A 25,606-nucleotide genomic window follows, 5' to 3' on the forward strand; every position below is an offset into this window, starting at 1 on the left:
CTTTTTGTCATTATTAAAGAGAGGCCTGATTCTCAGATATACATGTTGGATGGCTAGGGTGTAGGTCTGGGAAGAACTTCAGGCCATAATCTTGCAAGCGAAATACTGGGTGCAGGTGCAACGAGATGGAGCACTTGCTAAGTCATTTCCTGTAGGACTGGAGCCACAGGTTGAAGCGTATGCATCCTTTGAGACCCCCTTTGATATATAAGAGACCTCAAGGTACAGCTTACTTACATTTTCTCGACTCAGTCACCTATTGCATCACTTCCTTTAGGGCTTCGGCCTCCTAATTGATCATTATAGTAGCCTATAATTGAATGCCCTCTTTCAAAAAATAGAATACCACCCTACACACTCAGGAGAATTATGATATTTAAATTATTATGACCATGAAGTCTTTTGCATGGGTTTACATTTCGTTCTGTGTAGCATGAAAAAATCTGAGAAACACTCCCATTCAGAATGCATTGGTTTGCATTTCCTTCTTTGAAGCACAGTTATTTTTATTTATTTTCAGTTTTTGAGGAGGTGCTTCAAAGATGCTAATTTTTCTGCAATAATCCAAAATCCAATGGAAAAACCCGTTGGCTTTTTGTCAAGGGAACCGAGGGCGATGCTCACTTCCGGGTTGGCAAACATACGTCATCCCTCCACCACTCTATACTGTAACACATGTTGAAGTTGAATGATAATGAATGAATTTATTCTTTATTCTGCCTTAGTATTTATTTATTTAGCAGCGAAATGCAGTGTGTGTGTGTGTGTGTGTGTGTGTGTGTGACAAGCTATTTTATGTTGAAATGCGACGTAATCCAGTGCATACGTACACTGTCAACGTATGCTTTTGGCGACTGGGTTGGCTCTCAGATACACGTGTTTCTAACAAGATGATATCATTAAAAGTTACATAAAGTAAAGGTTTAATAACAGAAACGCAGGAAACACGTGAGCTGCTAGTTTAGCGAAAGCAGCGTCCCTACAACTTGACGTCGTTGAAACATGCGAGCGAGCCGATAAAATCTTCCTAATAACTATAAAACTAAAGATCAGACACAATCACTGACTGAAATATTGCATATATATATTGCATTTCCCATTCAGATAATAAAGATTAATAAAGATCATATACATTCACTGACTGAAGATTATTCAAGGAAAAAGTAAATTTCTCGCTTGAAATGTCATTAGAAACGTGTTTAATGGTGAATCTGTCCTAAAATATTGCATTTCCCATTCAGTTAATGCTGGGTTTTGCGTATCATATGCACGCGAAATGGACGCATCCGCCCTCCACAGTAGTTAATGCTGGGTTTTGCGTGTCATATGCACGTGAAATGGTCATTTGGCGTATGTACTGCACGCATTTTGAAAGTGTCAAACCGTGCGATCTGTACGCATATTGGTGTGACTGGGTTGATGTACTGCACTAGACTCTACACTTGGATATAGATTGATATACTATACCCTATAGAGATGGATACACTAGACTGTACATATATATATATATATATATATATATATATATATATATATATAGATAGATAGATAGAGAAATAGAGATATATATATATATATATATATATATATATATATATATATACTAAACCCTACACATAGATATAGAGCGATAAGGCATATTTACACTGCATACCCGGTTTGGTCGTGGCTTAGTACGCCCGGCAATTTCTCCGTCTTGCCTGTGTGAAACTGAGGGGGTAAAATCCCTTGTTTAGTCGTTGAGTCGCGCGATTAATACGTCACTCGTATGCACGGCACTGTTTACAGCCAGTCGCCGACAGATAGGTTCATGATTCATACACGCCCACAGCAAGCTGTAGTGTGAGCGACCGCAGCATGTATTTTGGTCATATCTTAACATTGGACTGTAGGCCTGTATCAAAGTGTTGTACCTTCACTGTCTCTGGGTTAAAAAGAAACTCACTATCCGTCTGGTCCAACCAAAAACTCTGTCAGCTGCTGCAGTCGGTGGGCAGACGGGCTCGGAGTCGGCACCACGTAAATCAACAGTCATTCACAGCAGCGGTAGTGATAACAGAACCGGACGGTGTTGAAAGTCCCGTCAGTTAAAAATAGTAATCCAGTTTTTAAATCCATGCTAAAATCGACAGAATATAGAGCTAGTTAGCTTAAAATATAAGGAGCAAACACTGTCAAATGTGATGTGTTCAGGTCGGCTCAGTAATATGATTGATGTGTTCAAATTAGAGCTGTCAAGCGATTAAAATATTTAATCGTGATTAATCGCATTAATGTCATAGTTAACTCTAATTAATCGGTATTAATCGCAAATTCTTTTTCTATGCTAAATATCCCTTGATTTTTTTGTCCCATAATTCTTCTCATTTTAATTCTCTTATCAACATGGTGAAGTGCATCGGCTTGCCTTGTGCAAATGATTTTTTATTGATAACAACATTGGCATATACACTGATCAAAACAGGACGATACAAAAAAAGAGCCTATAGTGAAATTAAACGACTGCTTTGAACAAATGTCATTTGAACATAGCAGTCAGGCTACTGCTTCTTTGTTTTGAGCCAAAGAAAAAAAAAAAAAAAAAAAGTTTTTTTCTTTTTTTTTTATAAAGTAATTGCGTTAATCGCGCGATAATTTTTTTAACGCCGTTAAATTTGGTTTGCGTTAACGCCGTTAATAACGCGTTTAACTGACAGCTCTAGTTCAAATGCAACACAAAAAAAATGAAATTTGATATTTTGGGGAAGACTTGTTTTCCCAGCAATAAAAAATGGATAGTAAAGATGGAATTATAACCTGTTTAACGACCTATCTTGAGCTATTAACATCTTATCAGCAATTACAGCAACAATAAAAGTTATATTTCAACAAAATAATGGAAAAGGTTAAGGTTAAGGAGTCTCGAAAATGGCATCAATACCAATAAAAATTAACGATCTGTCATCTGAGAGATATTAAGATGATTTAATTTATTTTTAACCATTAGTATTTACCGGTTAAAGATCTTATCGGTTAACCATGGACATCCCTTATATACTGTTTATTAGGGGTGTAATGGTACACAAAAATCTCGGTTCGGTATGTACCTCGGTTTTGAGGTCACGGTTCGGTTCATTTTCGGTACAGTAAGAAATCAAAATGCTAAATATAAATGTGCTTCATAACATGTGCTTCAAGTTGTTCATAACACACTTTTGTGCTTTTTACAATAGGAACATTAGACAATACAAAACTAGAATTCTGCTCAAAAATATAAAGATTCTGAAATGTAGAAATAAAAATAAATAACATTGGCTCACTGTTTTTATAAGAAATATAGATCTAATGTGCAACAATGAGCAATTGCAACACTAAACAGTTTCAAGTTCTTGCTCAGATTAAATAACATGAATAAGGCTCAGACTTTTTCTTTAAAAACAAATCTTTTCTCAATCTAATGTGCAACAATGAACAATTGCAACACTAAACACTTTCAAGTTGTTGCTGAGATTAATTTTTACTCCCCCCCCCCCCCCCAATCTTTAGCCCTGATGACTTTCACTCAATCGTTTTTTGCCAGAAAAATCTTCTTATCCATATTATCTGCAGGATAATAATACCAAAAATGTACATACGATGTACACTACATGTTACTCCCGTATACCACAATGCAATGCGGCCGCGAAAACGAATATATTTAATGATGGCTTTCGTTTAGAAATGTCAACAATCTATTTGGGATTTAACATAGAATATTTAACATTCAAAATTAATTTAATAAAAACTTGAACAAGGAAATGTAAGATTCAACATCAATACAACCTCCAGCTTTCCTCGTGAGTGCCCGGTTTGTTTCATGGACATATAAAGGATGGACCACGGACTGGAAAATGGCCGCCCATTCATTCCTATGCAAACTGCTCAGTGGCGCATGGTAACATACAGGAGCGATTTGCTTCCGCGGTATGTGGCCAGGACACGTGACCTAGTCCGTGACGTACCGGATGCAGAGATCTTCTTCTTCTTCTAGTTTAGTGGCGGATCATAGTTTTTCCCCATATACCGCAACCTACTGGACTACTACACAGGAGTTTGTGACAAGGACGTTGACAAGGACAAGGACGTTGGCAAATCATACTTTAAATCATACAAATAAATTCAAAGAAAAAACCAAACTAACGAAACAAAATAAACATAATAAAACAAACTAACAAAAGAAATGAATAAATAAAAATAAAAAATATATATACTTAAGGTTAAATTCTTCTAATTAGGTTAGTATCTTTTAGCTAATTTATCAGCAATTTCATTGCCATATATTCCATGGTGGGCTGGAATCCAACAGAACTGAATAACTAAACCAAGGCTTATAATATTTAAAAGAAGATGCTTTACCTCTATCACCAAATCTTCACGTATTGAATTATTTGTTATAAAACTTAGTATCTACAACCCATCTAAGAGCGGTTATTATTGTGGCCATCTCGATTGAGTATACTGATAAAGTCACCCACTCTATATCCATATCCTTTTTCAAATTCTGGAATATATATGCCAATACCACATTGTCACATTGAGTTAATGGAAGTTAATTCGGAATTTAATTTAATTCGGAAGTTAATGGAGCCGTGCACTTCAAAATAGGTCCATAGCAAGGAGCCGTTTGTTTCAATACGGCTCCTTTCAGCTGCCCACCCAACATCAACTGCTAATAAAACGCTTGAGGAGGCGTTTTGAAAAGAAAAAACTTACATTTTTTTAGAACAGGGTAGAAAGATAATTATGAGCCTTTGATTGATATCCAGACATTTTTTGCGGAGACACAATCCTGTTCCCCACTTGTATTGGAGTGGACGGCGATATCTACTTCTGGGCCACATGAAATGACGGACCCCCGTCCACTCCCAGCTAAAACAGCTGCAATACCAGGCTTGGCCTCTGAGCACGGGTGGATTGCGGAAGTATATGCCTATCCTGGGGGCCCGGTTTGTTTACATGATGTGGGCGCATCTGTCTGCGTCACACAAATACCCGGCGCATTTACTGACGCAAATGACGTTTAGAAATGTTCAGCGTAGTGTCCGAATTCTCGTTTGTTCGTTCCCTCAATAGTGCACTATATCATGGACACTATATAGGGAATAGTGAGTGAGTGAATAGGGAACGATTTCGAACACAGCTACGGTGTGCGCAACTGCATGTGCGGCCGCAGCATGTTCAACACATGCGGTCCTCTACTTAATATGTCCGTATGGAAACTCGTTCGGTACGCCTCCGCACCGAACCGAGTGCCCCGTACCGAAACGGTTCAATACAAATACATGTACCGTTACACCCCTACTGTTTATATATATATGTATTTCATACATTGTATGTTTTTGTTGTGTTATCCCAGTTATGTTTTTTTTTTTTTTTTATCATTTAATATTACTTTTAATAGTTCCGGGACGTTGGAGCAATAACCTGGTGTTTTTACACTTCAGTCTGTACTGGGAATTTGAAGTAACGTTCAGTTTTTGAATAAAGATGCGGCAATTACAAATGTTTCTTTTTTATCCGATTCATCGATTAATCGAAAAAATAATCGACGATTAATAGATTATTTAAATAATCGTTAGTTGCAGCCATAGAATAATTTGCATAATCCCGAATGTTTTGTTTTTTTATGAATGAAGACACCCGGATGCAAGAATGAGTAACCCTGAGTGTAGGGTACAAACGCAATTAACTATTTACAAGTGCAAAAACGCCAACATTTTCTTTATTTTGCTGACCACTTAAATTTATATAGACAAAAGCTTCGTAAGGAACCTTCCTCTGCGTCTTTCTCGCAGATCGCACCATCTTTAAACGTCTTCATAAAATGTGACTGCATCACCTTCATTCCCATGATGGTCAGCAGCTACTTGCTTAAAGTGATCGAACTCTCAGGGGCCAAATGAGTGTCCTTGTGTTTCCTCGTCTCCTTTCCTAGACCTCTCCACCATGGAGGACCGGCTGCAGCGGCGAGACTACGTCAAGCTGACGGAGTTTGTTGCGGACATGACCAAAATCTTTGACAACTGCCGCTACTACAATCCAAGCGACTCGCCCTTCTACCAGTGTGCCGAGGTCCTGGAGAACTTCTTCGTCCAGAAGCTCAAGGGCTTCAAGGCCAGCAGGTGAGACACACTGCCTGCCTGCCTCACTCCCTCCCTCCCTGGTCTGGGGTCTCCCCTGGTGTTCTGTGTTATCCCAGACCTGGTGTGTAGATGCTCCACAGGGAACTCTGTTCACACGTTGTTCTCCTGAGGACCCAACCTGCAGCCAAAGGCACAAAACCTCAACTTCCACCTACAATATGCAACTCAAGGCTCCTCTTGTTTCAAATCCTTTAGGACCTATAGGGCTATTCTGAGCTAGGGTCCCTCATAGTTAGGTCCCCTCATAGCTAGGGCCCCTCATTGGTGATGCCCAAGAGACTGAAATGCAGGTGACCGGGGTTCATTCAGAATACAACTCTTCTGAAATGACGTTGAGGTAATCGTATGAAACACTCTTTCCCCCTCAATGTTCCCTGATGGAGATCTAGTGATAGGTTCCAGGAATAGCAACAACCACCAGCCCGGGGCTCCAGGGTTTGACCAGCAGGTCAGAGATGCAAGGTTGCATATTAAAAGGAGTGCTCCACTTATAATTAATGTGGACCCGGGGGAACTGAGCACAGACCAAATATCTTGTACAAATGGTTAACACCATGACAGAAGCCATCAAGGGCCACCATGAGAAGGCAAGAGTTCAGCCAATCACATGCAGCATCACGTCGACCGTCTCTTACCATTGGGGATTCAGAATGCTAGCATGGTGATTGGCTGGAAGGAAGGCCGCAGAAGCCAATATCTCAATGTCCCGCTGATCACAAGTTGTGTTCTTCTTCTGCACGTCTGAGCCATGGCTGAAATACTGATCTTCATTAATGTGGTCTCTTTAAGTGTGCTTTCATGTTCTGCATCCTAGAGTTACATGCATTTCATCCATATGTATTTAAATCATCCATTCTCTCTCTCCCTCCTCCCGACTTGTCATCCCAACTCTCTGCCTGTCACCCTCTCTCTTTCTCTCCCCCCTCTCTCTCCTGCAGATTGTGATGTCATTACCTCTCGGGGCCAGGGTCGATCTAAACAGACCAGTTAGTTTTTCCTGGACATAGCTGTTTCTATTGTCTTGGAAAACAGCATTCAGTTCTCCCAAGAACCATACAATGATGTATAAAATACTACACCAGATGTGTCCTCCTTTTCTATTTTAAACAAAAATGGAACCTAAAAAAAAAGACCCTTTCCACTGTCTATGTGGCAGCCATGTTGGAGCTCAGAGACATGGCTTTCTGACTCCGACATGTGACACATGGCTGATATTTTTTTAGTCGGATTGTTAAGCTTTGTTATCTTCTGTACTGAGATGAATATAAAAATAAGTCACTGATTATTGGAAGTTATTGAAATGATACCAGATAACTTATAATTTCATTGGGCTTATTTTATTCCACCTAACATTTTACCTTTTCCTTAGCTTAGTCTTTTTTTAATGAATGCTTGTAGCGTTTATTAGTTTCATGTTCAACCAGTTGTTCGTGTGTCTTATTTTATTTTATGTGCATATGATATATCCTTTTGTGAAGGACTATTTTTGTGTTCTAAAGGAAATAAATCTCTAGGACTTATAAAGATAGAAGATTGCGTCTAGTTAGCACTAGTCTGAGGCAAGGGGGCATGGTTCCATTACTTAACCACATTTTTTGTAAATACACCCAGCTCACATCTCACCAACATGGCTGCCATGTCCATCCTAAACATGTCATAGTTCATTGTTTTTTGTTTTCTACACTGCTCTGCCCCAGTGCATATTTTTGTCATGTTCAAGCTTTTAATAAAAAAAAAAGTACAAAGATTGAGCTCTAAGTGCCTGGTGTCCTCCTGTCCCTTCTCTCTCTAGGTCTCATAACAACAAGCTCACTTCAGCTGCTTCCTAGAGCCGCTCTCCACACATACTCTGTCCTACACACACTCCCGCTCTCTCAAACTCTTCCTCAACATGCAGGCCCCTGGACCCAGCAGACACTCAGAGCTTCAGTCCCAGCCCCCGACACCGCTTCCAGACTGAAGGCCTGCTGCCCAGCCTTCTCACCCCAAGCCCCCTCACCCCCAGAACTCTCACCCCCAAGCCCTCACCCTCTGCTGTGGCTACAGACCCTTGGATTTGGGCCACCTTTTCTATCCATCATGTTGAGGAGACGCAGGGCTTCATTCGTGGGGTCCAGGATGTTACATGGAGACAGACGAGATGGTTTTGGAAGTGGTGTGCTACAAGGGGGTGGTGGTGGTGGTGCAGCAGTGACAGATATGTTCACTAGTGAGTGGGACTCCATGAGTAGGGGGACCCCCTACTCATGCTAAGGGGCTTTTGAGCAGTCTGAACTTTATGGGATGATAAAAGACATAGAAACTGACAAGCCGTGTCTTTTCCATGTTTCATTTCAATCTCAAGTACAGCTACTGTATTTTTCTTAAAAATAAATACAATATTTTCTGTTACACTGAAGGTAATCATGTAACTAAGCCAATGTTTTTGCTGTTTCCCATCCATCTATATTCCAATGATCATGTGTTTTCTCATGGATTTATCGTAGTTCTAATGTCTATTTAAATGTAGGCCTAACATATTATGGTAAATGGACAACATTTATGTAGCCTAGTGCTTTTATCCAAAGCGATTTACGATATTGCCCGTCACCAATTCACACACGGACGACAGAGTCAACCATGCAAGGCGACAGCCAGCTCGTCGGGAGTGGTTAGTGTTTAGGTGCCTTGCTCAGGGACACCTCGACAATCGATCTACCAGCCGACCCGCTCTACCTCCTGAGTTTCTTCCGCCAACTTACCTAGAAACATCACCTACTCACTCCGCGAAGCAGCTCAACATTCTCTGGGTCTCCTCTTTCTCTTCCCCTTCTACTGATGGTTCATTCAGATGACAGCTTGGCTCACATGTAGGCTATCTTTCAATACTCCGGACTCGACCCCGAGGCCCAGGGGCGGACTGGCCATCAGGAGGTTCGGGAGATTTCCCGAACGGCCGGATGATTTCAGGCCGAGCCGTCCGGCCGTAATTCTTTTAGATTATTATTTTTTTTTTTATTAATATATATTTATATTTTTTTTTTTTTTGTAAAAGATGTAAAAAAAAATGAAAAAGTTAAGTAAGCCGTGATTTGGGGTGGCCTGCTGCCGGATATTTACTTACAGCGCGAAACGGAGCTCTTGCCTGACGGTGAAACGGGGCCGATGTATTACTGTCAATTTAGAGGGGGGAGCACCCCCACAGTGTATGGGGGCAAAGCGAGCGGCCAAAGCGAGCGGCCGAAAGGCCCCTCCCAACTTGGACTGCTCCGCGGTCTGTCATTTCTGATTGGCTCAGCCTGACACACGGCCGTGTCACTTACTTCTCGTTGATCTCACTGAAGTTACACAGAAATACGAAAATGTCAAAAAGGAAAAAACGTGGTGGAGAGGAAAAATAATTGGGTGGCGCTCAGAAGATGAGGTTGAAAAGGAAAAAAATGTTAGAGCAAGACGCAGCCAAATGTGCTAAATTAACCGACCTTTTCCGTGGAAAAGCCAAGGTTGAGGGCGACGCCCCTGTCAGCGAAACCAATGGTTTTGCGGGAACAGGACACAGCAGCATAGCTATGACAGGTGCACTAGCGAGCATGTTTGGCAATATAATAATGACTTAAACTAATTATGGAAGTACCAGAGACGTCGGAGATGAATTCATAATATTGTAATGCCTACGGAAGAGGCAGTGAATGAAGTATTGATTAGAGAGCGATTTATTAGATACCACCGCTAATAAACCATTGGAACACTTCAACACCGGTAACCACAGCAACGCACAACAAACCCCGGCCCGCCCCCATCTCCCAAACCCTGTGTATGTGTATGACAATTTTTTTCCACTAAAATAATTGTATCTTGCACTATTTAGATCATTTTCAGCCTTGATTTACCTTTCTAGGCACATGCAATTTCTAATATTTTGTACATGGACAAGATTGCTTATAAAATATTTCCCAGTGATCTTCACAATATTCTAAACACATGCACATCCCAACATTGACATGCCGTTGCAATGCACATATCCACGGATAAGGACTAGTTTTTATTATTTTACACCGTGGCAAAATTCTACGCGCGCTATTCCCGCGGTATCATAAAAGGCCTCTCCATCCCAAAGTCCCGGGCCAAATTTTTGGGCCAGTCCATCCCTGCCGAGGCCCAAACCATGCCAAGAAATGTGCTGGTTCAGGATAACTCGGCGGTCGCCCCTCCCCGGAATCCGACCGAAGATTTGGAATTGCCCCATCCCCGGAATCCGCCTGAAAATTTGGAATCTTAAGTTCCGTGGGAAAAATGTTTTGTTTTTTTTTCACTTTTTTTTTTAAATCGAATCATTGCTATCATCTCAACATAGCCATTCAACGAGGTGAAGTTACCATTTCACAGCGATGAGAAAAAAGTTTTTTTGTCCAAGTGTTGTCCAAACTGTAATGGAAAGCCGATCGGCTGCGTTGGTTTAGTTTTTTCAGAACTTCATAATGTTCTCATTCTTGTTTCATTATTTCCTTTCCTATGTCAAGACAAACTTGACATTGGACGTTGTAAAAATGTTATTTGTAAAGACTATTGTAGTCTTGGACGTAACATTTAATTGCAAACGAATGATTGTGTGGGAGTGCTATCAACATTTGATTGCATGCTGATTGAAACCACGCAGTTGCAATTAAAAAAAACTCATATTTTCAAGAAATGAAATGCTGTTGCAACTAAACATTTCACATTATGGCCTTTTCGGTGGTCTTATGGCGCGTTTCCACTGGCGAGTGTGGGTCGATTCGGTATGCAAAGGTGCGGCATGGGTCACGTTTCCACCGCAAAAAATGGGCGGTGTCCGGACTGAGACATGATGAGCCGCACTCATCCAGGAAGGTTTGCGAACATTTGCGCTCATTTATTGAGCGTCCCAAGACGAAATAACATTAAATAGGACATTTATTTTACAAATGACATTTATTAGCGTTGCTAACTTTATATTGTATGTAATTGTTTAATCACATTTAGATAGTTAACTGAGTATTAACACAAGCTAGCTAGACAATGATACACTTTAAACACTCAGTTTACTAGCTAAATTCAATACAATACAAATATAAAGTAAAACAAAGTATCTGTATTGTGTTATTTCGTCTTTGGCAACATGACAAAAGGTTGGCTTAGCTCAGAGCAGTAGAGCAGTTGTCTTGTAAAAAAGGTTGCTAGTTCGATCCCCAGCTCCTCCTAGCTGAGTGTTGATGTGTCCCTGAGCAAGACAATTAACCCTAACTGCTCCTGACGAGCTGGCTGTTGCCTTGCATGGTTGACTGCCGTCGGTGTGTCAATGTGTGTATTAACCGATGTAAGTCGCTTTGGATAAAAGCGTCTGCTAAATGCCCTAATTGTAATTGAGCGCGAATGTTTTTTGAAACCTGCTTGAAAACGGACAATCACGTCGAACGATGACGGAATGTTTCGAAAGCGGATTACGTAGGCGGTACAATTTTCGGGTTTCTACCGCCGGTACAATTTGTGTGACAGCGCCACTGAGACGTCTGAAAGTGCCAAAGTTTCTATTGTTCGAGCTACACAAGCCGTCTGTTGATTGGTCGACAGAATTGTGCAACAGTGGGATATTGTGGGTTCACATCGCTGGAAAGGATGGGGAAGACATTTCACGATGTCGGAAAGTTCGCGTGAACGACGCCTCACGACATGCCGGAACATGAACGTTTAACTCGATATAAAAGAATCCATCATATCACATACTTTACCATTGCCGTAACGTCTGTTACGGCAAACTCAAATTCGATGCCAACAGATGGTTTCAACGTCAATTAAAAGTAGTTTATATTGAGTAAAACATTCATGTTCCGCCTTGTTCATGCGCGACACTAGTAAACCATTCGTCACCAACTGGGCAACTCTGTTATCAAAATCTGGCCCCAGTTGCCGAACGGAAGTAGAATCATAAGACCATCATCAAGTGTCATTCACGAGAACTCTCCGACGTCGCGAAATGATTTCCCCACAATCCCCAGCAATATAAATGCGCCATAACAAACAAACACAGTACCCGTGAGGTATTACTGGACAACAGCGAAAGCTTTGTTTATTGAAGAAAATGTTGGGCAAAAGTTTTACACCCTTCTTGGACATCTTACATTGTTGCTCTTTGTTCATTGTGTTGCGTTCTTCTTTTTCCTTGGATTTATTAGCAGGCTACTCTGTTTCGGGCTGCTATGAGGTCACGAGGCTTTTACATAGCTGCCGCGGCTATCGCCATCCAGCCAAAACCACACCCTACCATGAGGGTAATGTCGACGGTAGAAACGCGAGCCATAACTGAGCTGGGCCAAACCGCAACTTCACTACTTGGCCATGGTGTAATTGGTGAAGTGCATCCGTGCGTTTCCACCAAGCGGTGCAGTACAGCGGGATATTGTGGGTTCACATCGCTGGAAAGGATGGGGAAGACATTTTCACGATGTCGGAAGGTTCGCGTGAACGACACCTCACGACGCTGATATGATTCTACTTCTGTTCGGCCACTCGGGCCAAATTGATGGTTGTCCAGTTGGTGACCAATGGTTTACTAGTGACGCGCATGAACATGCCGGAACATTAACGTTTAACTCAATATAAAACAATCCATCATATCACATACTTTACCATTGGCGTAACGTCTGTTGGCATGACTTTGCTGGTGCGGTACGGTTAGGTGCGGGGCCCCAAAAGAGGGCCCGTAATTAAGCGCACAGAGCCGCGCTTGGCTGTTCCTATTTTTCGGTAATCCTCTGTTGGGGTACCAGGCAGTCTGAAAGGGTGCCGAAAGTTGGAACTACACACGCTGTCGGTTGATTGGTCGACACAATCGTCACTTCCGTGCGACAGGGGGATAAAAACAAAACAAACACAGTGACCACAAGAAGAAAATGTCGCGCAAAAGATTGCCATCCTTCTTGGACATCCTACATTGTTACCCTTTGTTTAATGTGTTGCGTTCTTAATTTAATTGAATACATTAGCAGGCTACACTGTGTCGGGTTGCTAGGATGTCACGCTGCTTACGTAGCTGCCGCGGATATCGCCATCCGACCTAATGCCGCCTTCAAAACTGTCAGAGTTTCCGGGAGGTTCGGATGTTTGGACCTTAAACTCGTAGGAAGGTGCTTTGAACACTCTGTTGGGTCAGAGTTTTCGCTCGGAGTGACCTGCGGGAAGTAAAGTACGTAAAAGCTTCCGAACCTCCGAGCTGTTTTGAAGGCCGCATAAAACCCCCCCTACCATACTATTGACGGTGGAAACACGAGCCGTAACCGTACCATATCGCACCTAACCGCACAGCTCGTTGGAAACGCGCCATTTTGGTGACGCAAGGTCAGGAACCCTTTATTTGGTCAGATAAAGACATCCACGTCAGTGGTTTATGCCGCCTTCAAAACAGCTCGGAGGTTCGGAAGCTCTTACGTGACTTTATGTACACCTTCCCTTCTTCCGAAATATGAGTGTTCAGGAAACGCCCCTTAGAAGTTCGTAGGCTATGTGGGCGTGGCGTCAGATCCGCGAACCGACTCGGAGCTCGGATCTGACGCCACGCCCACACTTCAAGCGTTTTATTATTTCGCTCGGTCGTTGGAGGAAAACATGGACCCCACCTGGAAAGCTGTTGTCCCAGTAGCATTGGCAGAGGACCAGGCGCTCCAAAATAAGTAGGCCATAGGCCATAGGCAGAGATACGGACACAGTAAGGAATTGCAGTAATGCGAGTGATTGAAATTGCCATTTAAACCACCGCACAATGCACAATTGTTTCAAGCACAATGAAACAGTTCATGCTTCAAGTCACACCGGGCGCAGCCATCTTGAATTCTGTCTCTGAACTTTGCTCAGTCACCACTGAGTTCAACCGAGATGGCGAGTTCGCCGTCGCCGTCCGAGGAAAAGGGCGTGTTCGTGCGTGTCGCTAGGCAACGTCCTCGGACCTCCGAGACAGATGGATAATAAAACGCAGCATTACTTCCGTACAAAACTCAGACCCAACAGTGTTCATATCATTTTCCTCCGAGCTTGAGGTCCGAACCTCCCGTAAACTCAGTTTTGAAGGCGGCATTAGTTTCAGTATTTCACGTTCCTCCTTTTCTATGTTGGTTATTACTTGTCTATCATCCATGTATATGTTTAATGGCTAGTTATGTGAAATAATAGAGTTATAAAATAGTTTAGACCATTAATTTCTAATTTTTCGGTCTCTAAACCAGGAAGCAAATGTAATTTCCATTTGATATCCTGATATACTGGGTTCTTTCCGGTTTAGGTGAGAACATTCTGATATAAAAAGTGTTTTTTATATTTGTACATACTGGTTTGAGCTGGGGCAGGAGGGCGGCACAAAGATTCTTGTACAAACGTTTATTTTATAAACCAACATGTTAAACTTGACATTCTATATTGACATCATGTTACTGTTTTATTTATTGATATTGATGAGAAGTTCTAATTTCTTTGTAAACTTAACTAGCCAAGAGGGGAGGGAAAGTTCTCTCTATGTTTTTAACAGATGTTGCCACAATGAAGTTTCTTTTGTATTTGATAGGACATTTCATCCTATCTAATAAAGTAATGTTTTTGAAATCAATTTACAAAATGTTTGTGGTTTCTTTCATTTGATTAACTAATGTGTTTAGAAAATGATATAAAGATCTATAGACAAAGGAAAGCATATATTAAAGCGTAACCACCATTAAGTAAAACCGTAGAAACAAAACCACCCTGGTTGGCCCAATTGTCCCCTGAGATGGTCCGTACCTCTCTGCGATGGGATACCCAAAGGGTCCTTTTGGGGCCATTACTTTTCTATTCAATTCAGTTGACTCCTTCCTCCCAAGCCACTATGTTCATTTACTCCGGCAGCATGGTTACTGTGCTGCAGATAAGCACAGCTGCCCCCCCCCCTCTCCCGCATGTCATCTTGGACAGGTTGGACCGCTTCCACCCCTGCAGTGGAGAACGTCCTCCTGCAAAAGAGAATGACCTCCTGGAGAACGTCCTCAGGCAGAACGTCCTCATTGAGGACGTCGTCCTGCAGCAGAGAACGTCCTCTTGGAGAACGTCCTCCTGCAGCAGAGAACGTCCTCCTGATCTCAGAGAGAAGCCCCTTCCGCTGTGATTCCCTCATAATGCCCAGATTTAGAAAGAACTCTCTCCTAGGAGCAATGTTTTTTGTTTTTTGTTGCAGAATGTAATGTTCCTTCAAATTAAAAAAATTCAATAAGTGTATTGTAAATAAAAGTTTTGTTAAAAAAAAAGTTTCAACCGACAACACCTAAATGAGAGTAGAGTGGCCCATCATAGCATATTGCTTAATGAGAGTAGATGTAGCTCATCATACACATTGCCAAATGAGAGTAGTTGTAGTAGCTCATCATAGCATATTGCTAAATTAGGGTAGATGTAGCTCATTGTAACATATTGCTAAATGAGAGTACACTGTAAAAAATAAAAAGTTGAGAAAACTCAAAATTGCAAGGCAACTTACTGCAATGTTTGAGTTTTGAGCCCAACAAAACGTCATTTTTCTTCTTTAGACAAACTTGAAAGTTAGAGTTATACCAACTAAGATTTTTATATTTTACAAAACTCAAAAAAGTAAGTCAGGGTTGTTAACTTAATATTTCAAATTAAGCATTTCAAAGAATGCAAAACAAGTTTTAAGTTCACTTTATTAAAAATAATAATTGGAAACTGCCATTTTACATTTCTCAATGCTAGACAGCAATAGAACAAGCAACATGTAGCTAATTCAGCAGCAGAGAATCACTGTCTAAATGCAGCAAACCAAAGTGCAGAACAAGTTTGACATTATGGTCAAACTTGTTCTGCACGAGACGGGAGCCCAGGTTAAACGGTGACGCAACTCTCGTGCCTCATACACCGCACGATCCCGAGAGCTGCCTTTATTTAACACACACCCACAACACACAGCGCACCGCACACCTAACCAACGGACATGCAAGCCTCGGTAACGGTGGCGGCAACACTACACATAATAAACAACACACAAACAATAAAGACCCCAAACCCGTTAACCCCACTTAACCTAACAGAAACAAATTGACCAAAGGCAATAAACCCCTTTTTCCAAACCGGCATCATGAATACCCAGACTCCCCGGGGGGTAGGAGTCACCATAATAATTACCATCTGAAAATTCCGTTAGGAAACCCCGTATTTTCCAAAGTGTTGAAATGCGCATGTGCACCGTAGTTGGCCCAGCCTAAGACAGAGTCTGACTTAAACCCGTGTGTCTTGCTAACAAAGATACTACAGTGAGCCCAACTCTTGACCCAAAACTCAACATTGTTGGTGTAGTGCCATACCTGTGAAGTCATATCCATGTGTCCGGAAATAAACCAGTTGTTGTATTAATGAAACCTACACGGTAGTCATGGTTAATGCCTCCGCACACATGGTGTCAGAAGTGGCTGATTTACGATTTTTTAAGTGACAATGGCGAAGTTGGGACCTCCAGAAAAGTTTGATTTCACCCGTCCGGCTGAGTGTCCGATGTGGCGCCGACGTTTTGATCGCTATCGAGTGGCAACGAAACTAGACCGGGACAGTGTGATAAAGAGGTTTCACAAGCATTTTGTGCCGAAGAGAAACGTAATACACGAACGGGCATGCTTTCATAAGCGGGTTCAAAAGCCCGGTGAGCCTGTTGAAGCTTTTATCAGAGGCCTGTATGAGCTAGCACAGTACTGTGAGTTCGGAGTGACCAAGGATGAGCAAATCAGGGATAGGATTGTGATTGGCATATCCGACACGGGAGTTTCAGAAAAGTTACAGTTGGAGCCAGAACTGTCGCTTGAGAAAGCAATTCAAATAACTCGTCAGAGTGAGCAAATAAAACAGCAAAACGAGTTTGCGTGCTGACAGTGACTGTGCAGTGGATGCTATGAGACAGGGAAGATGGCAATCCAATGGATGAAATGGCGCGAAGGATAGACCGCAGTGGCAGAGAAGGGACGACAGGGGTTAGTCAAGGCAGTTTGCCTGTTCACTTGGCAATGGACAGCATGGGAACGCACGTCCCTGCCCAGCTAAAGATAAGAGATGCAGGAAATGCAACAAATTAGGGCACTTCGAGGCCGTCTGTCAAAGTAAATCACTAAAAGAAGTCAATGTCACGTCTGACTGTACCGAGGAGTACAGTGAAGATGCATTTTTCGTTGGTGCTGTAATGGAGGCGACAACAGACGTGATTGAGCAGCCTGGCTCCGAAAATGAGTGGCTGGTGGAATTGCATGTTGTTAGATTTCAGCTTATTTCTAAACTGTTCAGACAGACTCTGCGTTGTGTATTTTCAGTCGTAGTAGTAATTCTTGAAGTCGAAATCAAAGCAACTTGAAAGGTTGGATCAGAGGGTTGAATAGATGGTTTATTCCAGGATGTAATACAGCGAGATAAGGGGATACATGAATAACACGTGAACAGACGCACTCTCAGCCTTGATAAGGTATCTGGCCCTGGCTATGTCCCGGAGGACCAGTGCCCTATACCACGAAGCTCGCTGAACATACCCAGGCTTTCTTGGGAAAACCTGGCTCGACAGAGCCGCAACTCGCAATCAGAGTTAAATGGTACCACGAAGCTCACTTTAGATTCAATTAGTTGAACCAGGTTTTCCGCTTTAGGTTCAGTGCGCGTGCACGTGAAAGGGGCGTTTTTTGCGTCATTTTTCTCACCTTTACGATAGATCAAGCAGTCTATATGCATAGAAGTGAAAATATTCTGCATATTGTCTGTAAAATAACTATGCCAAATGCAGAATTGTTCGCCATTAATCCAAATAGAATGATGATGATTTAAAAATGCATAAGCAACGTCCATCCTGCCTTATTCTATCATTTAGGGAATTCACTTTAAATACACCCAATTTAAGAAATCTATTGCATGTTTTCGACCGCCGAGAGGTAGCGGCTCTAGCGTAATGGATTGGTATAAGACCCGAATGCCGGCGACCGGGGTTCAATTTCGCCGGTCTATCATCATGCATTTTACCCCCATAGATGTGGTGCCAGCACGGCCTTGAAAATATGCGTTCAAGTTCGAAATAAGCACAAAAATATAATTCCATAAGCTTTAGTGAATAAGTATTCCATATGCATGAGAATTAGGACTTTTTAAGCTTCACATAAATTTGCATCACTTGGGAGTCGACCCCCCCACGCCGAAATTCAAGACTGACGCGCTACCTCCACTCTAGCACTCTTTCGAGGAGACACAATGCGCAACAGTAATCATTGTCTACATAAGGTCCAAAAGGACGATCAGATCAAATAACGAACACCCTCTGATGATAATCTGTATCTCTCATGAAGAACCCCAATTTTCGTTTGCACAATGACAATAAAGTCTGAAATCTGATATCGTCAGACAATGCCAAGGGATCGGTTCTGTCCCGTAAAACCCTCTGTCTCCGGAGAGACGCCTGTACGAGAAGTGCGCCGGGGTCCACCCACAAATGGTGACGCCATTGTCAGAGGAGGGGCTAGGAAGCTGCGCACGCCGATTTAAGTAGCCGATCTCCGGCTAGACTAAGCCGAAAAACTGCTCCCGACCAGGTTTGGTTGCGAGCATAAGTCACCATGGTGATACAGCGACGCTAAAAGAGATCGACTTTCGTGGTACAACTAACCCAGGCTTGGAGTTCAACATACCTCGCTAACCCTCTAAGCGAGCTTCGTGGTACAGGGCCCAGGTCGGTTCAACCTTGTTGAGACATAACAATGGCAGAATGTTGGAGATAACACCTTGTATCAGTATGAGAGGCCCTGGCCTGTTCCTAGACTAGAAATGTGAACAAAAGAGAGACACTAAAATACACCAATATTCTACAATGTGAATGGCAGTCCTGTTGAATTTAAAATAGACATTGGTGCAGACATCACAGCATGCTGTCCCTTGGCATAATCGAGGAGGTCACGGACCCCACGGATTGGTGTGCCCCGATGGTCCCTGTTGAAAAGAAGAACAAAGAAGTGAGAGTGTGCGTAGACCTGAACGCCTGAACAAGGCAGTAAAGCGTGAGAGGTACATTTTGCCAACGCTTGAAGACATCGCTCCAAAAGCTGGCTGGAGCAAAGATATTCTCCACTCTCGACGCTTCATGCGGATTTTGGCAAATCCCGTTGGAGGAGAATAGCCGCAAGCTGACAACGTTCATTACTCCCATTGGCAGGTTCTGTTTCCGTAGACTCCCATTCGGGATAACGTCAGCTCCAGAAATTTTTCAAAGACAGATGTCCACTTTGCTTAAGGACCACGAGGGGGTTGTCGTAGTGATGGACAACATTCTGGTGTATGGAGCATCAGTGCGGATGGCCTGAGGCCGGACCCCAGCAAGGTGAAGGCAGTCACCCAAATGGCCTGTCCTACAAGTTTCGAGGAACTGCGTCAGGTCCTGGGCCTCATCAACTATGTTGGGAGATTTCTGCCTGATCTCTCCACCAAACTGCATCCAATCACTGATCTGCTGAAGAGGGAAAACGACTGGGTCTGGAGTGAGGCACAGGAAAGAGCGTTTGAGACTGTCAAAGACATGCTTGTGTCAGCCCCTGCTGTGGCATACTACGAAGCTAACAGGAAGACTGTCGTCAGTGCAGACGCGAGCAGCTACGGCTTAGGGGCTGCGTTAATGCAGGAACATGGCGGCGAGTGGAAGCCAGTGGCATTCTGTTCTCGTACACTGTCAGAGGCCGAGAAAAAGTACTCACAAATTGAAAAGGAGTGCCTGGCGTGTGTGTGGGCCTGCGAGAGGTTTGCACGCTACGTACAAGGTATGGACAGTTTTCACGTGCACACAGACCACAAACCTCTCGTGCCGCTTATCAATACCTACGACCTGGACAAAGCTCCTCCTAGGTGTCAGAGGCTTCTCATGCGCCTTCTTCGTTTTAATGTGGTGGCCGAGCACATTCCAGGGAAACAGTTAGTTGTCGCCGACACACTCTCCAGACAGCCCTTGTCCGAGGTGAGTGATGGGGAGCTGGAGCACGAGGTACAGGCCTACGTGGAATCAGTCGTTGCCAATGCTCCAGTCTCATCACAAAGACTCAGCGAGATCCGCACAGCTACTCAACAGGACGGTGAGCTGCTGCAGATCATAGCCTTTATCAGAAATGGGTGGCCGCCCAAGTCACGGATGCTATCATCTCTACAGCCTTATTTTTCTGCTAGGGCTCATCTCTCCGAAACAGATGGGCTGGTGCTATATCAGGATAGGATCGTTATCCCTGTTGCGCTGAGATCTGCCATACTGGAGCAGATTCATGAAGGCCATCAGGGCCTGACAAGGTGCCGTGCGCGAGCCAAGATGTCAGTGTGGTGGCCACGCATCAGTGGTGAGATAACACAGAAAGTCTCAGCATGTCGATTCTGCGTCGAAAACAGACCCACCCAGCGGCGTGAGCCACTACTCACCACAGCCCTACCAGAGGGCCCATGGCAGCGCATTGCAGCAGACCTCTGCGAACTGGAAAAGTAGAGTTACCTCGTGGTGACGGACTACTACTCAAGGGACCTTGGAATAGCCCACCTCTCTTCAACGTCCACCATGCAAGTCATCAACAGGCTAAAAGCCATGTTTGTGAGATGGGGGATACCACTTGAACTGGTGAGTGACAACGGCCCACAGTTCACATCTGGGGAGTTCAAAGACTTTAGTGAGAAGTATGGTTTTGTCCATACTACAACTAGCCCTCACTACCGGTGCAGCAAAACGGGCTGTTCAGACGGCCAAGCACATCCTGAAGCAGCCCGATCCACATCTCGCTCTGTTGTGTTACAGAGCTACCCCAAGTGCAGCAACCGGTGTGAACCCAGCTCAGCTCATGACTGGGAGACGCATCAGAACTACCCTTCCTATGTTGGAAGAGAAGCTACAGCCTGAATCTGTTGACAGACAACAGGTTCAGGAAAAAGACACACGGACAAAGTCGTCCTACCGGTTCTACTACGACCGCCGCCACTCTGCATGTCCACTTCCACCACTTCATCAGGGCCAGGACGTCAGAGTCAAGATTGATGGAGATAAGGGGTGGAAAACTCCTGCTACAGTCGTTGGCCAGTGTAAAGAGCCCCGCTCGTACCTGGTGAAGATGGACAGCGGCGCAGTGCTGCGTCGCAACCGGAGACACCTGCAGGCCTTGCCGGGGTCTGCAGATTCGTCTGAAGAACAGCAGCTGCGGGCAAGACCTACACCACTGCCAAGCGGGTCTTCTCCTGCAGCCAGTCCTGCCCTCAGCGACAAGCCACCAGACCAGATGTCACCAGACCGAGCCGTGGGGCATGCATCCCCGCATACACCGCCGGGGGGGGTACAGGTGACTTCCAGAGGTCGTGAGGTCAGACTTCCTTACAGGTATAGGGACACTTAACTCTTAGGCCTGCTTTTAATACACTTATGATACACTTCAAATTAAAGCAGGGATTGGTTATGTTATCAAGTTGAAATGTTATTGTTGAGATTCTGACTGTTTTCATAGGGTTACCCTTTCATACGGTTGTTAAAAGAAATGCACTTTTGAGTTACGAAATGGAATTGGAATGTATGGCTGTTGCCGAAGTCGGAAACCCATGGACTTTTTGGACTGTTTCAGAGCAATAGGGACAGCAACTATTGAGGGCAGAATAATCCCTACGTTGATGTGGATGGCGTGCAGTCTACCCCAAAATCCTAGTTCTATGTGACCCTGTTATGGGAATTATGCCTGTTCTGTTTTGGTTAATGCATGGGATATCTCAATGACTTAAAAGGGGGAAATGTAGTGATATATGAATGTTTGGGCCACCGTAGTGCCATACCTGTGACGTCATATCCATGTGTCCGGAAATAAACCAGTTGTTGTATTAATGAAACCTACACGGTAGTCATGGTTAATGCCTCCGCACATGACAGTTGGTTGGACTAAATTGCATTGCACAGTTGACATGAATACTTAATGTTTTATATTCATTTTACTCAGAAATCATAATGAGACCAACAATTTTAAGTTTTCGTTTTTACAGCGTAGATGTAGCTCATCAAAGCATATTCCTAAATTAGAGTAATTTTAGCTCATCATAGCATATTGCTTAATGAGAGTAATTGTAGCTCATCATAGCACATTCTAAATTAGAGTATATGTAGCTAATCGTAGCATATTGTCACCTCTCCAAGATTGTAACCTCCCTGTTTCCTTAACCCCTATTCACCCGATCATCCATCACGATGGTCCAAAATGCTCATAGTACAAAAATAACTTCCTGCCAATGCATTAACCTGCACAGTGCTTTATGTTGCCATATTTTAAGAAATACCATCAAAATCAGTTTAACATTGCATATAAGGTTCTCCTGGCTTGCTGTCAGCTGTGCTTTAGGACATGATATATTCTACCACACACCTTAACCAAAAACTATTTCTAATTAAACAAAATCTTTATTAATTGATTGCTGTTTAAAATTAAATAATGCTGGTATTCAGTGCAAATTGTGACTTGCCTTCACTTCAAATGTCTCTCTTCAAACATATCTTGGGCTATGGGTTTCTAAGATTGTCTGATTCTATTCTTCCATGGGTTTGCACTACTCCAAATGGGTCTGTAATGCATAAGTACATCTATTTTTACTTTAGAACAGGTTATGTGTGCATTTGTGTTGTGCAAAACATTCTTACCAGGAACTAGTAAGTCTGATCTGTATCTCGTGCTTTGAGAGGCGCTAAAAGTGTCTCTGTGTTAATAATATAAAGGCAAATCCAAAACCACCTTCAGCTAATCAGGCCCTCTGTGATGTCTGTGGTTCCCTAGACCAGCGGTCCCCAACCACCGGGCCGCGGGACATTCCTAACCGGGCCGTAGGTTCGTAGGCTACGACATGAGTAAAAAAAAATAATAATAAAAAAAAAAAGATTCATGCAAAATGCATGCATACTTAATAAACTCAATTTACTTCGCAATACTGTCACTCTTTCACATGCCATAATTCTATATGCAGTTGTTAGATTGCATATAACATGTTGCATTTTTGGCAAGGTCTTAACTTCTTTTCTTAGGCATAACTGCCTGTACGTCCCGCCCTCAACACGTATTGGCTTCAGCGGCTGTGCAGCCTAAGCTCACTTCACTTGTACTTGTTCATTTCAACAGTAGTGTCACACTAAGTTAGCTAAACTGCATAAATGAGCAACTCAAAACAGACATGTTTAGAAAGTTTCTTAGGAAGGGGTTTATGGAGACCGGTGAGTCACATGCACCCAGGGGCGCAACTGCCTACTTTCTGGGGGGTATGCAGACACATAGCAGGCGCCCCCCCCCCCCCCCCCCCCCCCCCCCCCCCCCCCCCCCCCCCCCCCCCCCCCCCCCCCCCCCCCTTTTTGATCTGGGCACAAATTTGACCTGAAACACACTCTGATATTGAATCAAAAAATTCATTTTGAGTGCACCAGGACAGATATCCGGTGTTTTTTTTAGAAGCAGCCTTTCTAAGATGCTCTGCCAGTGTAACATCATACCGTGCTATAAGAGATCAAGGATACCCAGAAAATTTCCATTTCTAGGATTTCCTATCCGTGCATTTTGTCCCTGTGAAAAAGAGTTTCCTCGACGAACAATGTTGTTGGTAAAAACATATTTTTACTTAAAAACAATACCACAACAGTCGAGTCACTTGCACAACTCAAGCCGCCCTCCAGTCTAGAACTCTGGCCCTCTTAAGGAGCACCAGAAAAGGTGGGCTCAATTAATCTATGAGCCACAGCTGCAGACTATTACAGGGCTAACAGCCAGACAGGAACACGTGAATCTTTTAAAACATGTTAACACAGTGAAGATGCCATTCACATCTTCACAGTCCCCCTCAGTGGCAGGTATCTTTCTGCAAGGAAGAGTATGCAGTCGATCACTCGAGTCAACAGGCTCTCTGCAATTCGCTATCAATAGTTTTACCTCGGCATAAGCGGGGTGCCAATTCTTTCCACATCAGATAAGCATTTATGTGGTAACCACTTGTTTCATGGTGCTTCAGTATCTTTGAAAGACACTGCCAGTTATTATACCCCACCACTCTAGTTTCACCAAAAAGCTTACATGCAAAACAATAGACTCTGTTAGAGCTGTTGGAGTACAGTAACTAATAGGGGTGGGAAAAATAATCGATTCTTCGATGCATCGTAATACTGTGTAAAACGATTCAGTCTCGATTCAGATACGATAATATATATATATTTTTTTTGGATTATTAATTTATTCACTTTTGGATTATTAACTGAGTTATAAAGTATCAACTTTATAACTCAGTTTTTACTGGGTCTATTGACATAAAACAAAGACTTGCATAGAGATTGAAGTAAAACAAAATAGCCACAAGCAAGTTCCTTTATTTTTCTTGTTATGATCCGTTATATTGTAGGCTCCATTCTGATCAGTACACAGTTGCAAGACAACAGTAACCTGTTGTTTTACTAGTAGAAGATTTAGCTAACCTGTATATTTACAAGCCTCCTCTTGATACACTGCCATAAAAACGACCTTCCCAATCTTTCTTTTTCTATGTTGTTTCTATGTTGTGTACGGTTCAAATGAAGACACTCTGGCGCTCGCCTCCAGGGCGTAGTCAAGGGGGCGGCAACTGGAGAGCCGTGTGGAGAGGAGGGGGGGAGGGAGGCGAAGGAGCGGGGGGGCGCCTTATCATTGACGTTCCTCTGTTATTGATCATCATATCATGTACACAAACGCTGTTAAATACAGAAAATAATAATTTTACTTCCATCGCTTTGGCGCCCCCCCTGGTGCGGCGCCCCTATGCGCCGCATATAGTGCATACCCACTTTTTGCGCCACTGTATGTGGCGATATGTTGTCGAATGAAGCTATGAAACCGTCAAAGCTTATTCAACATTTAGAATCCAACAGTGGCGGTTCTAGACAAATTTTACTAGGGGGGCCAAAGAGGGGCCGGTATTCAACCAGAGGGGCACAAAAAAAAGGCACAAAATGATATTTAAAGATTTATTTAATTTATTTTCAAATCAGTAAAATACAAAGAAAACTTCCCTGTATGGCCCAATAAAACAAACCAGCTCAACTGTACTGCATGGCTTTTTAACTTAACCACTCAATTTATGGAGCTCATGCCCTAAATCCTGAAGCTAAAGGAGGTAGGGCCGTAGAAAAATGAAAAATACAGTACAGGGTACAAATACAGTGTGTCAATTCAATGTGAACAAACCTCCAGGGTACAACAAAGGGTATAAAAATGTGACATTACCTATTAATGTAAACACTACACTACAACAACAGGATACGGCGGTTGTGCTGTCTGGCAAAACGGTCCACAAATGCATCCAGATCCAGAGCCTTGGCCCTTCTGGACTCTATGCACAGGACACCAAGATCACTGAGTCTCATGTCAGTAGTGGTGGACCGCAGGAAGGTTTTGATCAGTTTCAGT

At 43.1% G+C, this 25,606-nt stretch overlaps 1 protein-coding gene across 1 annotated transcript in view; it reads left to right on the forward strand.

Annotated features, from left to right (window-relative positions):
- LOC115540248 (nucleosome-remodeling factor subunit BPTF) overlaps positions 1-7,912 on the forward strand; it is a 138,922-nt gene extending 131,010 nt beyond the window's left edge. Inside the window, 2 exon segments of the mRNA XM_030351391.1 lie at positions 5,954-6,140; positions 7,100-7,912. Of these exon segments, the coding sequence (XP_030207251.1) occupies positions 5,954-6,140; positions 7,100-7,106 (194 nt within the window). The 3' untranslated portion in view covers positions 7,107-7,912.
- Positions 7,913-25,606: the final 17,694 nt, after the last annotated feature.

This window comes from Gadus morhua, chromosome 3 (genome assembly GCF_902167405.1).
Source record: "Gadus morhua chromosome 3, gadMor3.0, whole genome shotgun sequence".
NCBI lineage: Eukaryota > Metazoa > Chordata > Actinopteri > Gadiformes > Gadidae > Gadus > Gadus morhua.